General features: G+C 40.4%; 1 protein-coding gene and 1 long non-coding RNA gene across 3 annotated transcripts in view; both read left to right on the forward strand.

Moving 5' to 3' along the window:
- MAPK1IP1L (mitogen-activated protein kinase 1 interacting protein 1-like) overlaps positions 1 to 7,645 on the forward strand; it is a 15,133-nt gene extending 7,488 nt beyond the window's left edge. The window contains exons 2-5 of one of the 2 annotated variants that reach the window (XM_011961852.1): positions 3,148 to 3,169; positions 4,083 to 4,790; positions 5,319 to 5,405; positions 6,063 to 6,117. In XM_011961852.1, the coding sequence (XP_011817242.1) occupies positions 3,152 to 3,169; positions 4,083 to 4,790; positions 5,319 to 5,372 (780 nt within the window). In that variant the 5' untranslated portion in view covers positions 3,148 to 3,151 and the 3' untranslated portion in view covers positions 5,373 to 5,405; positions 6,063 to 6,117. Of the gene's footprint in view, positions 1 to 3,147; positions 3,170 to 4,082; positions 4,791 to 5,318; positions 5,406 to 6,062 lie in introns of both variants that reach the window. The other variant, XM_011961853.1, reaches the window with a different exon arrangement.
- A 1,068-nt stretch (positions 7,646 to 8,713) lies between these two features.
- LOC105525997 lies at positions 8,714 to 11,414 on the forward strand. The gene is made up of 2 exons (XR_001004003.1): positions 8,714 to 10,038; positions 10,346 to 11,414. It is a non-coding gene; the product is annotated as an uncharacterized LOC105525997 (long non-coding RNA).
- Positions 11,415 to 14,062: the final 2,648 nt, after the last annotated feature.

Consider the following 14,062-nt stretch of genomic DNA (forward strand, 5'->3'; position numbering starts at 1 on the left):
TTTGAGACGGAGTCACTCTGTCGCCCAGGCTGGAGTGCAATGGCACGATCCTGGCTCACTGCAAGTTCCGCCGCCTCCCAGGTTCAAGCCATTCTCCTGCCTCAGCCTCCCTAGAAGCTGGGACTACAGGCGCCCGCCACCTCGCCCAGCTAGTTTTCTTTCTTTTTTTTTTTTTTTTGAGACAGTCTCGCTCTGTCGCCCAGGCTGGAGTGCAGTGGCGTGATCCTGGCTCACTGCAAGTTCTGCCGCCTCCCGGGTTCAAGCCATTCTCCTGCCTCAGCCTCCCTAGAAGCTGGGACTACAGGCGCCTGCCACCACACCCGGCTAATTTTTTTGTATTTTTAGTAGAGACGGGGTTTCACCGTGTTCATCAGGATGGTCTTGATCTCCTGACCTCGTGATCCGCCCGCCTCAGCCTCCCAAAGTGCTGGGATTACAGGCTTGAGCCACCGCGCCTGGCCTATAGAGATGATTTATACAGGAGGATGTGCGTGGGTTATATGCAAATACCACACCATTTTATATCAGGTACTTGAGCATCCTGGGATTTGAATATCTGCGGGGGTCCTAGAACCAATCTCCCTCAGGTACTGAGGGACTACTATACCTTGTTCTTGAATGAGATGATTCGACATTTTAAGTAGATGTTCCCCTAGATTCATCTGTAAATTTAATACATTTCCAACCAGAATGCTAACAGATTTTTTTTAATGAAATGGAAAAAATACGTAGGAAAATCTGGGAGGAAAAAAAGACAGTAGGGTGACTCACATTAATGTTTATTTAAAATATATTATAAAGCTTTTGTAATTAAAATGGAATGGTACAGTTGCAGACCAGTAGAAAAGAATAAAGTCAGCCTGGCACAGTGGCTCATGCCCGTAATCCCAACACTTTGGGAGTCCGAGGCAGGCACATCACTTGAGCTCTGGAGTTCAAGACCAGCCTGGCAACATGGTGAAACCCTGTCTCTACAAAAAACTAGCTGGGCAGGATCGATTGATCCCAGAAGGTAGAGTCTGCAATGAGCTTATGATGCTCTGGCTGGGGAACAAAGCAAGACTCTGTCTCAAAAAGAAAAGAAGAAAGTCCACAATATCTGTTGGAAATGAAGAAGGCTATATAGCCTGCTTGTTAAGGGCCTAAGCTCTGGAGTCATACTGGGTTTGAACTGCTTCTCTCCTTGTCATTAGCTCTGGGACCTTAAACAAGTTAACTTGCCAAGCTTCCTCTTCTCCAGCTGTTTGGGGGTGAAAATAAAATTTGTATCATAAGGTTCTGGAGCTACCAAGTGAGGTGGTGCACAGTGTACCACCATGTTCCATGGTAAATATTGGATAAATGCTAGTTATAAATGGCAGCAGTAGAGTAGTAAAGGTAGCTTGTCCAATTAGTTGAGAAAAGATAGATAGTTGATAATTATTGTTTGGAAGAATTCAAAGATTTTAAACAAGTTAAACCATAAAAGTACTATACGAAAGCAAGGCAGAGTGGGGAAGGCCTTTGTAAATATATCGCAAAATCCAGAAGCCACATATAGGAAAAGATTGATAGATTTGATGACATGAAATTTAAAACTTTTGTATTACCAGAATATGCCATTTAAGAGATCTACAGATAAAATGAATTTGGGAGAATTTTTTTTTTTTTTTTTTTTTGAGACAGAAGTCTGGCTCTGTCTCCCAGGCTGGAGTGCAGTGGTGCAATCTTGGCTCACTGCAGGCTCCGCCTCCCAGGTTCATGCCGTTCTCCAGCCTCAGCCTCCCGAGTAGCTGGGACTACAGGCACCTGCCACCATACCCGGCTAATTTTTTTTTTGTATTTTTAGTAGAGGCGGGGTTTCACCGTGTTAGCCAGGATGGTCTCCATCTCCTGAGCTTGTGATCCACGCCTTGGCCTCCCAAAGTGCTAGGATTACAGGCATGAGCCACCATACCCAGCCAAAAAATGTTAATCTCATATATGAGAACTAGTCTCCTTAGTATCTTACAAAGCAGTGAGAGGAAAAGATGTGCTACTGAGTAGTAAAATGATCAAAGGCAAAGAGTACATACAGTCTTTTATTTATATAAAGTCAAAGAACCAGCAAAATTAAGTCAAAAATTGGCTGCCATGTGGCATGGCAGTTGATTGGAAAAGAGCATGAGTAAACTTTCTGGAGTGAGAAATGTTCTGTATCTTGGGGTGGTTACAGGGGCGTATACAATTATCAGAGCTTGTTAATCTGAACACGTAAGATCTCTGCATTTTGTTGAGTGCTAATTATACTTCAATTTTAAAATTCGTAAAAGTACCCCAGGACATCAACAAATTTAAATTTGGGGATACACACAGTGGCTCATGCCTGTAATCCCAATACTTTGGGAGGCTGAGGCAGGAAAGTTCCTTTGAGCCCACAAGTTTGAGACCAGGTCTGGGCAACATAGTGAGACACCTGTCTCTACAAAAAAAAATTTTTAATTTTAAGAAATTTGCTGGGCCCCTGGCACACGCCTGTAGTACCGGCTGTTAGGGAGACTGAGGCAAGAAGATGACTTGAGCCCAGGAGGTCAAGGTTGCAGTGAGCTGTGATCTTGCCACTGCACTCCAGCGGGGGTGACAGAATGAGACCCTGCCTCCAAAAAAAAAGACAAGGAAGTGTAAGTTAAAGTAAGATGCTACTTTTTAATACCTATTGTCATTATAAACAATAAATTTAGTAATATCCAGTGGTAGAAGAGGAGTTAGAGAAATGAGTGACTAAATTGGCATGAACTTTTAAAATGGATTTTAGATAAATTTATCTGTTGACTCTAAATTCCATGTCCAGTGCTTTTTCCCGGTGATAGATTCTCACAAACAAAGATAAGTGTTCAGAGATGTTCACTGTATTGTACCTAAAACAACTTATACTGCTACAAAAAGAATGTAAATTAAATTGCAAATCATTTTTGTATGATGTGCAGCCATTAAGAGGGATGAAGTTGATAGAGCTGTATGAACTATTATGGAAAGCTTTTCTATGTAAAGAAAAACACATTACATAAATAATTAAGATTCTGTTTAAGTAATAATAATGTATGCATAGAAAGTTCCTTAAGGAATATTTAAGAAATGGTGAACACTGATTTTGAACTTTTTCTTCCTTCATTTCTTTTCTTCTTTTAGGAAAATGTCTGATGAATTTTCGGTAAGTTGATGAGTTTATCTGTGCTAAGTTTTTCATCTCTTAAGAAAAACAACGTAGTCCTAACTGGCCTTCGTAAATCTTTTCACTTAAAAGAGATGCTTTAACCAGGCGCGATGGTGTGCACCTGTAGTCCTAGCTACTTGGGAGGATCCCTTGACCCCACGATTTCCAGGCTGCAGTGAGCCATGGTCGTGCCATTGCACTCCTGCCTGGGCGACAGAGTGAGACTCTGTTTATAAATAAATAAAAGAGATGCTTTTTGTGATTCTTGGCTTTAGGGGTAGGAGAGGGATTTTGATAGGTGATTTGCCTTGGTTTACTGAGATAATAGCATGTTTGGAAATGTTTCCTATATTTCTTTATGAATCCTTAAATGAAAATTTAAGATGTAACTTCTGTTCTCTTTTACCCTGGTAGTATTAATAGCCAACATTTATTGGAAGTTATTATATACCAGGCACTCTGTTAAGTGTACTACATGAACTATCATATTTAAGCCTCAAGTTAACCCTAAAATAGTTTTTGAAACTGAAGAAGCTCTATCTCAGAGTATGTAGCTCCTTTGAGATTAAGCCAGGATTCAAATCCATACCTTGACTGTTAGTTCTATCTTCTTAATTACTGTACTTTGTTATATTAATACAGCAGAGAAACGAAGCACAATATGATTAGTTGTATTTAGAAAACAAGCTTCTCTGAAGAACTTGCACTGTAAAGTTGATATTCAAAGTAACACCTGAAGTTTTATGTTAAATCGAGTATGTTTTAAATAACTAGCTTAGCTTTTGAAGATGTTCTTGAGGTTTATAATCCCTGGCCCTGTAGGTTACTGTTCTTTGTGGGTTTATAATGGTGTTTGGTATAACTTTTCTCTCAATAAGGTAGATCAGATGTTATCTGTTTTGTATTCCAGTTGGCAGATGCACTACCTGAACACTCCCCTGCCAAAACCTCTGCTGTGAGCAATACAAAACCTGGCCAACCTCCTCAAGGCTGGCCAGGCTCCAGCCCTTGGAATAATCCGAGTGCTCCACCTTCGGTGCCATCTGGACTCCCACCAAGTGCAACACCCTCCACTGTGCCTTTTGGACCAGCACCAACAGGAATGTATCCCTCCGTGCCTCCCACCGGACCACCTCCAGGACCCCCAGCACCCTTTCCTCCTTCTGGACCATCATGCCCCCCACCCGGTGGTCCTTATCCAGCCCCAACAGTGCCAGGCCCTGGCCCCACAGGGCCATATCCTACACCAAATATGCCCTTTCCAGAGCTACCTAGACCATATGGTGCACCCACAGATCCAGCTGCAGCTGGTCCTTTAGGTCCATGGGGATCCATGTCTTCTGGACCTTGGGCGCCAGGAATGGGAGGGCAGTATCCTACCCCTAATATGCCATATCCATCTCCAGGGCCATATCCCGCTCCTCCTCCTCCCCAAGCCCCTGGGGCAGCACCACCTGTTCCATGGGGCACCGTTCCACCAGGAGCCTGGGGACCACCAGCACCATATCCTGCCCCTACAGGATCGTATCCCACACCAGGACTCTATCCTACTCCCAGTAATCCTTTCCAAGTGCCTTCAGGACCTTCTGGTGCTCCACCGATGCCTGGTGGCCCCCATGTGAGTGTTCAATTTGTTATTTAAAGTGTACTAATTGTACATAGCACAACTGAAAGACTGTTTCTCCCCAGTTTTGGATGGAAGGTTAAGAAGGCTTTTAAGTTTTTAAAAGAGGGTGTGTGTATATTAAATGAGTAAATTTCAAACCTTCAGGTAAAGCATTTAAAAGGATGAAAGCAGTATTTTAAGTATTCATTGTGCTAAAAAGAAAAATTTTCCAAAGATCCCCAAAAACTTTGTAATGTAGTAAGCAGTGTCCCCTGATAGCATCCTTTAGTTAAACTCTGAGATTCATTGGGCTTTTTGTTTTATTATTATTATTTCTCAGTATTGTTTCATAGCATCACAGCAAAGTACCGTTCAGTAAAAGCAGTCTCTTAACTGTCTAGCTTGGTAGAGGTAGATTTTTAGAGAATCCAAGCCAGTGAGTAGGTAATGTTGCCCATCTTTCAGGCAGTTCTCGAGCTCAAGATTATACCCCTATTCTTTATTGTCAGTTACATGTAATGCTTTATGCTTTACTGTCAGACAAGCCAGAGTGGGGTTAACATCTTAGTTGAGGAGCCTGCCTTGGTCATATAACCGAATGGAAAAGTACCCCATTTCCCCGGTAAGGTAAGCCAAGCGAGTATCCAAACGCAGAAGAAAGATTTTCCTTAGGAAAAAAAAAGTCTGTTAACTCTTTTTTTTTTTGAGACAGTCTTGCTCTGTCATCCAGGCAGGAGTGCAGTGGTGCAGTCTCTTGGTTCGCTGCAATATCTACCTCCCAGGTTCAGGCAATTCTCCTGAGTAGCTGGGATTACAGAGCCACCACACTGGCTCATTTTTTAATTTTTAGTAGAGGTGGAGTTTCACCGTGTTGGCCAGGCTGGTCTTGAACTCCTGACCTCAAGTGATCCGCCCGCTTCAGCCTCCCAAAGTGCTGGGATTACAGGCCTGAGCCACCGTGCATGGCCAGGAAAAAAAAAATCTGTTAACTCTTAATACACAAATAACTAGTCAGATCTCTGATTAGATTAGTCAAACATCCACTCCAGCTATAAAGGAAAAGAAATCTTTAAAGTACCCCCAAAACTTCCTCCTTGCATTAGTGTAATTTCTTGCTATATATATTATCTAAAAATATTTGTTTTGCAAAGTGTACGCCAGAGTAAGTGATGTGACTCACTGTTTGGATTTATTAAGCAATAAATTTACTTTAAGCCACAGTAAGGAGTTAATAAACTCCACTTGCAAAATCTAGAAGTTGACTTTTTCTTTTTTCTGTTGCAGTCTTACCATTAAGTTAACAATGGACGAAGAGATGACGCTTTGCTTTTTGAAGTACATATATATGCACATGAATGCATATATAAAAATTGCTGGTTTCACTATTAGAGGGCATTCATGAAAGAACAACTCTTGCACCTCTCAGAGAAGATAACTGCCTCTTGTACTTGGATGTGTAGTACATCATATGTATACAATCAGATAAAAGCATAGAAGTAAATCATTCAGATGTGATTTTTATTTGGTTTTCATGGAAAGTTAAAGTGATAAAGTATATTGAATAGCTCTGACAATTTGTTTAAATTATGAAACTACACACTTAAAAACTAAGATGTGGATTATTGTTAGAATCTGCAATTTCATTGGCAAATTATTTCAAGTATTTTTCTATAATCACTTTCCCCTTCGAAATAAATAAACTTTGAGAATAACCCATCATAATCCAAACAAATAATGCCTCAACATTTTGAGCTACTCTGTCGGACAAATAAACCTGTTCCTCTTGAGGTTATATTTTGGATATACATTTTTAAACTGTCAGTAATTATTGTCAGATGTGGAGTTCAATAGCCAGCCAGTGTTCATTTTTATCCTTGAGCTTTCAGTAAAAACTTCCTGGTTTATTTTTAGTCATTGGGTCATACAGCACTAAAGTCTGCTATTTATGGAAACTAACTTTTTTGTTTTTAATCCAGGTCAACATATATGTAAATTAAATTTTTAGATAATTGATTATCTCTTTGTACTACTTGAGATTTGATTATGAGATGTGCATATTGCTTTGTGAAGAGCTTGAGGAAGGAAATAATTCTCTCCTTTGTTTTGAACCTCAAACTAGATAAACCCTAGGCATTGCTTAATTGCAACAGGTAATTTTCATTCCCACAAAAACCTGAGGCAGCTCTTCTGCCCAGAGCTTTCCCTGTAGCCACCCCCACCCCACTTGCCCTTGGTTCTTTAGAAGGAGCACATCCCTTGATTCCTCCCTGATGTGGTAAACTGGCACACTCTAGGGGTCTAAAACATAAAACAGTTGTGTTTAGAGAACCTTAAGTCATGCAGACATGACTGTTCTCTTTGTACAAGTCTGAATCAAAATATGTATCTGTTTTTCAGAGTCTGGTTAAGCTATGTCATTGTCTGCTGCATAGTTTCCTGAGTCTGTTTGTAAAGTGCTTATGGCTAACAGTTCAGTTATGTATTTGTTGACAGGTAAATAAGTGGAGTTGAGTGCCATCTTTGAAAAAATTACCCTCTAGCTCTAACACTGAAAATAATAATAAATTGTAGATCTCTGCAACTAAGTTTAAAGCAGTGTGACTGTGTTGCTTAAATATTATTGTTTATAACCACCAAAAAAAGTCCTAGTAGTTTTTTGGCACCTTATGTTTAAATCAGATTCTTAGATTTAGGGTAGACCTGACCGTGTTATTTATTAGATAACATTTTGAATGTATCCATTGGATTTCTAAAATGTATTGTGAATTTCTCAGACAAACAGGATTTATGCTGGAGCTCTGTTTTGCTTAGAAATAAAATATTTAGTAGTTTATTTCTGCTCTAATTAAAATGTCAAGAATGCCAAATGCTGCCAGTTTTTTGGTTTGATAGCTACCTCCTTTTAAGAAAGCAAAATGGTTACCTTTCAGAGGAACATTCAGTGTTTTATCCTCCCTTGTGTTAACTAGATGATAGATGAAAGCTTTTAGAAATGAGAAAGTAGAAACTAATTTGTTAAGATATTTTCGGACTGCGGAATGTTGTTAGCTTTTTCTTTCACTTCTATGCAAGGACAGGTGTTAGCTATCTACAATACTATTGGACTCTGTTGTCAAAGTAGCCCCCAATCTACAAGGCGGGTAGCCTTGGCTTGAATTATCAATATCAAAATGTCAGTTAACCATGGAGGGATAAAGTAATGTGAAAAGTGAGATGACTGCAAAGATCTCTCTCCTTACAGTTATTTTGGCTGTCCTACATTGGGATAAGCTGACAAATTAGCAGTATTTAGTTTAACACTAGAGCAAATATAATTTGACTAGGAAGAAGAGATAGCAGGTTTGGGAATCTATAATTGTGAAGTCCATTGATTTTGGGAGAAAATCTGTTGCTAAAGGATTCGAAGGGCCATGAACACAATTTGGGATTACTACTCCCAATAAGTATAATAATTTTGCTAGTGACCCATACTGCCCTGTGTGCCCTAAATCATAACTGCCATTGTACTCCCTTTGTTTTCAAGGACTTTACAACTGGTATTTTAGGGAGTTTTTTTTTTTTTTTTTTTAATGTAAGAATGGAGATAAAAGGGATAATAGAATTTGCTTTTATATTTGTTACTTTTGTAAAGCATCTTTTCTTCGATTCTTGTTGGCATTCTGGGCCAAAAAGTATTTCAGGTTGGTTCAGTGTGGAGTTAAGAAAAGCAGGAGTTTTAGTGGAGAAATGGGGAACAGCATCGAGAAAGGCTTTTTTCCTTTTTGCTTTTTTTTTTTTTGAGAGAGTCTTGCCCTGTCACCCAGGCTGGGGTGCAATGGCATGATCTCGGCTCGCTGCAACCTCTGCCTCCCGGGTTCAAACGATTCTCCTGCCTCAACCTCCCAGGTAGCTGGGATTACAGGCGCCTGCCACCATGCCCATTTTTGTATTTTTAGTAGAGATGGGGGTTTCACCATGTTGGCCAGGCTGGTCTCAAACTCCAGACCTTGTGATCCACCTGCCTCGGCCTCCCAAAGTGCTGAGATTACAGGCATGAGCCACCGCGTGACCTTTTTTTCCTTTTTAAAATGGAATAATGTTGCTTTCAAAACAAGACATGCTAGGCTGAAATTGGTTTATGGAAAAGACTGCTTGTTAGCAAGTATATTTGGTCTTAGGCGAGGAATACAGATTATAGAATATGCTGACATTTGAGCTTCAGAGGAAGAATTTTCAAATAAATCTAATGAAAGTAGTTGAGATATGTTCAGGAGGAATACTGTTTCTGGAGTTGGAATCTTAAGTTTTGAAATGTTGAAACCAAAAAGACAAAAATTAAAACATAGACCTTAGGTCCTCATTCACACCCAGTTCTCAAGAATCAAGTGGAGCACTTCAAATACCTTGGCTTGTCTGTCCCATCCTGCCGCCTTCTCATCTTTTCATGCTTTTGAAGACACCATTTACAGCTCTGACTCAGCCCTATTTTGTATAAAGTAATATATTGATTATTCAGAAATAGACAATATATTTTTTAATTACCCAAGGACTGACTGCTTTGTCCATTTTACTGTTGGTTATCTTCAGTAGAGAATAGTAATAGGGCAGAGAAGAAAAGTATATATTTTGCCTCGGTCAGCCCCACCACCACAATGGACTATTGGGATATTTTCTAAAAAACCAATCAATTTGCTCATGATCTGTTACCTCACAAATAATTAGTGCCACCTATGGTACTCAAATGCACAGCTTTTGAAACTTTGTGTAGATGACAAAAGCTCTACTCAGAGTTTTTGTTAAGACTGCCTAGTTTGAGTATCAGTCAGTTGCCTACACCTCTAAACAGTAAGTGCCAATGTCTCAATTTTCTCACCCTGAATGATAGAACCCTTTTTCAAATGCCAGGGTTAGAAAGCCTGGAAGTAAAACTTAAGCACAGACCTTCAGGTTTTTGAAAAGCATAAGCCTAAATTCAGATAAATCACACTGATATATTGTACTATGCGTAGAAAGTTGTAGGTGGCGTTCAGGGAAGACTTTGATTTTAATAAAGCAGTATTTAGTATTGAAGACAAACACTTTATTTTCAGAATTCTGCCAAGTAAAACAAAAACTGCCAGTAAAATAATCAGTATTTTGTAAATGCCAGGCAAGCTTCTGGCTATCGAAAACATCTGAGTCATTTATTCAGTAGACAATATTATCCTTGATCCAGGTTTTTTGCCAGCTATAAGGGAATCCCTGTCCTTGAGAGGCTTATAGTCTATAAGTAACATTACAGGCCGGGCGCGGTGGTTCAAGCCTGTAATCCCAGCACTTTGGGAGGCCGAGACGGGCGGATCACGAGGTCAGGAGATCGAGACCATCCTGGCTAATACGGTGAAACCCCGTCTCTACTACAAAATACAAAAAAGACGAGGCGGGCGCCTGTAGTCCCAGCTACTCGGGAGGCTGAGGCAGGAGAATGGCGTGAACCCGGGAGGCGGAGCTTGCAGTGAGTTGAGATCCAGCCACTGCACTCCAGCCTGGGCGGCAGAGCAAGACTCCGTCTCAAAAAAAAAATAAAATAAAAAATAAAAACATTACAGAATTCGTTAGCACACCCATTCATTATTAATTTTACCTAGATAAACGTTAAGATTGCTACTGGTGGAAACTGTAACCAGCCTTTGGGCATTTTAAAGGGCGACATGTGGCATACCTTTTTTTTAATTTTTTTTTTAAGAATTTAATGTTTTTCAAGATTGTAGTGTTGATCGGCGCAACAATTCAAGTATGCAAAGTAACAGGATAGTTTGCCTCTTCACTTTACCCCTGGATAAAGGCACTTGAACTGCCTGTCACTGATTAGCAGATACTGACTTGTTGCCATTAAGTAAACTTCTGTGTGCTCTATGAAAGTTTTTTGTAATTTTCTTGAAATTGTGATTTTTTCACTGACAGTAATGACAACTTTAATGTATGTAATTGTCTATGCATTTTAAGTTAAACTGCCTAAAATGTGATTTGAGACATATACATTTGTTTGTATTATAAATTGTAAGCAATCAGTTTGAGATACTAGGTTTTATCACCTGCTGCTGTATTTGTAAACAAAGACAAATGTTGCTTTAAGAAGTAATTATAATTAGGAATAGGCTATGGATGTGATACTTGATATTTTTTAAGATAAACTTGTTTGCTTTTGTGTATTATACCTGGAAACTTTTTTTTAAAAATGTATTTTCATGGTTTCACAGATTTTTCATGTTATTTTGTTCTTTAGGCCCAATTCTGGGCTTCTCTGAGCAAGTCCAGAGCCAAATTAACTGCAAATTTGTTGTCAAAAAGGAAGAAAAAAGGGCCTGAGATACCTCTTTGCATGTGACCTGTATTCACTAAGGATGTCTGGAAACCACCCTTCCTCCGCAAACCCTCTCAGCAACATGGTGTCCGTTGTGGTGATTTTCTCTTCTTTCAAGGCTAGGCTACTCTTTGTAACCAGATTATCTGTATATGTGATAATATGAAGTCAGGGAACTTTCTCTGTCTGTCCCTACTCCCCTCACTCCCCCACTTTCTGTTATGAAAGATAGTTGTACTTTTATCATTAACTGCTACGCATTTAGTGAGGGTCACATTATTAAACCTGGTGGAGTTCACCATTTTCCCACAGGAGGTTTTGCTGGCATTCCTTGGAACTCCCAGTTTCAGTAGGGCCGTGAATGAATGAATACTTTGCAGTACTACTTTTGGAAGGAATTTCTGCTTTTTGCCTTGTAATCGGACAAAATGCAGCTGTAAAGTTTTAAATTGTTTTTGATGTGTTATTCAATATCCCATGAAAGTATTCACCTAAAGTGGAGTTATGAAATGGATGGTGATATAATAGGACCATTCTGGAGCAGGGGCAGTTTCTTTTTTTCCTGTTGTGAGATGACATGGCTCTGACAAACATACTATCGTGGGTTACCTGACCCAGGCAAGTACTTTTTTTTTTTTTAATCACCGTATTAATACTCTTAGCAGCAATCCTTTTGCAACCGATCTCTAAAGCAAAATAGAATTCTAAATATTAGCTCACTTATTTTAAATAAGGCATGCAATAGAATTCTAGTGCCAGAAGAGGATTTGGGTCATCTCGTAGAGCTTATTCCTGTGGCTTTTGTTTATTTTTGAGACAGTCTCACACTGTCACCCAGACTGGAGTGCAGTGGTACAATCCCTCGGCTCACTGCAACCTCTGCGTCCTGGGTTCAAGAGATTCTCCTGCCTCGGCCTCCTGACTGGTTGGAATTAACAGGTGTGCGCCACCAGTCCTAGCTAGTTTTTGTATTTTTACTAGGGATGGGGTTTTGCCATGTTGGCCAGACTGGTCTCAAAACTCCTGACCTCAGGTGATCCGCCTGCTTCAGCCTCCCAAAGTGTTGGGATTACAGACTTGAGCCACCATCCCTGGCCCTCCTGTGGCACTTAAGCTTTTTTCTCTCATTTGGGAAAATTGATTTTCCCAGAGCTGAGGAGAGGATCAAGTAAGTAGAACTTATAGCGCTTAGTCTCTCCTTGCTTTCCCTAGAGTAGTTCCACTCTGCACTTTATGTGTATATATATCCAGAATCTATCCTCTCCCCACTGTGTCCTCCCACTCCTCCCCCGGCAATACTAACATGCTTTTCATTATAAAAAATTAGCTGGGCCTAGTGGCGCATGCCTGTAGTTCTAGCTACCAGAGAGGCTGAGGTGGGAGGATTGCTTGAGGGGAGGTCAAACCTGCAGTAAACCGTGATTGCGCCGCTGCACTCCAACCTGGGTGACAGGTCATTTATAATGGCAGTTTTTTTGAAACTTAAAAGCAGCAAATCTCTCCCTGTAGTGAAACAACTTATCGGTACGGAAAATACAAAAAGTGAGGTAGATTTTTAGAGAATCCAAGCCAGTGAGTAGGTAATGTTGCCCATCTTTCAGGCAGTTCTCGAGCTCAAGATTATACCCCTATTCTTTATTGTCAGTTACATGTAATGTTCAAAGGTGTAGCAGTTAAGACTGGGTTTAAAATGTGAATGTGAGAATTAAGAAAAGGTAGTAGATGATCAAACCACATTGGAGACATGGGTATCCAGCTACCCTGCGGTGGTACACACTAGGCCAAGGCTGTCAGAGCAGCTGAGACAGAAGAGGTCTCTGTTAGCAGTGGATGGGCAGCCAAGATGTACAGGAACTGCACAGAGTGTGGAAGAGTCAGGGTGAGGTTCTGCCAAGCACGGCGTGACAGTTCTTTTTTTAAACGTGCCAATGCAGGACATGCTAAGTTAAAATATCTTAACTGTTGCTTAGTTACTGCAACACACAAAAACCCCAAGTACTAAGCTTAATGAATCACCTGCATCCTTTCTTGAATGCTCAAATCTACAAAAAGACCAAACTGCATGACTAATGATTAGAACTCTTACTTGGGCTTTTTATAGAAGTGGGATGAAGAGGACTTGTGCTAACTAGGAAAAGCAGCTTCCCAACATAAGATTTCTCGTCTGAAAGGTGTAAGTCTCCACCTCCGATGCATCTGTGATCAGATTCTAAAGGGCAGCCCTTCATGGTTCAGCAAGCAACACAATTGCTGGGGATTCACAGGGCAGAGTTTGTATTTTTATTTTTTACTTTTCTTTTTAAATCAGTGTTGGGTTGTGAATTTATTTTTTAGAGTTTTTATTTTGAGCTTTGAGCTCAGCTCTGGTGTGTGATTTAGGGCAGTTGATTAGCTTCCTGTGCTCACTTCCCTTAGCTATAAACATAATAATGCTCAAAGTACCATGAGGGAAAAAACATTCTTCATTCCTGCTAGTCAGAGATCCACTGGGTATGTTAGCATACCCCAAACAATGCACATCTAATATAATATCTCTATATGAATATTCCTTTTTTAAAAATCAGATTATCACCCAGGCGTGATGGCTCATGCCTATAATCCCAGCTACTTGGGAGGCTGAGGCAGGAGGATCACATGAGGTCAAGAAGCAGAGGTAGCAGTGAGCCATGATGGCACCACACCTGAGTGACAGAGTAAGACCCTATCTCAAAAAAATAAAAATTAGATGATCAACTTTAAGGATTAAATGTTACACAACGTGATTAATGTTATGCGTGTCCGTGTGAAGAGACCACACCAAACAGGCTTTGTGTGAGCCATAGGCTGTGTATTTCACCTGGGTGCAGGCGGGCTGAGTCCGAAAAGAGTCAGTGAAGGGAGACAGGGGTGGGGCCGTTTTACAGAGTTTGGGTAGGTAAAGGAAAATTACAGTCAAAGGGGGTTGTTCTCTGGCGGGCAAGGG

The sequence above is a fragment of the Colobus angolensis genome, unplaced genomic scaffold (genome assembly GCF_000951035.1).
Source record: "Colobus angolensis palliatus isolate OR3802 unplaced genomic scaffold, Cang.pa_1.0 Scaffold57, whole genome shotgun sequence".
Classification (NCBI taxonomy): Eukaryota; Metazoa; Chordata; class Mammalia; order Primates; family Cercopithecidae; genus Colobus; species Colobus angolensis.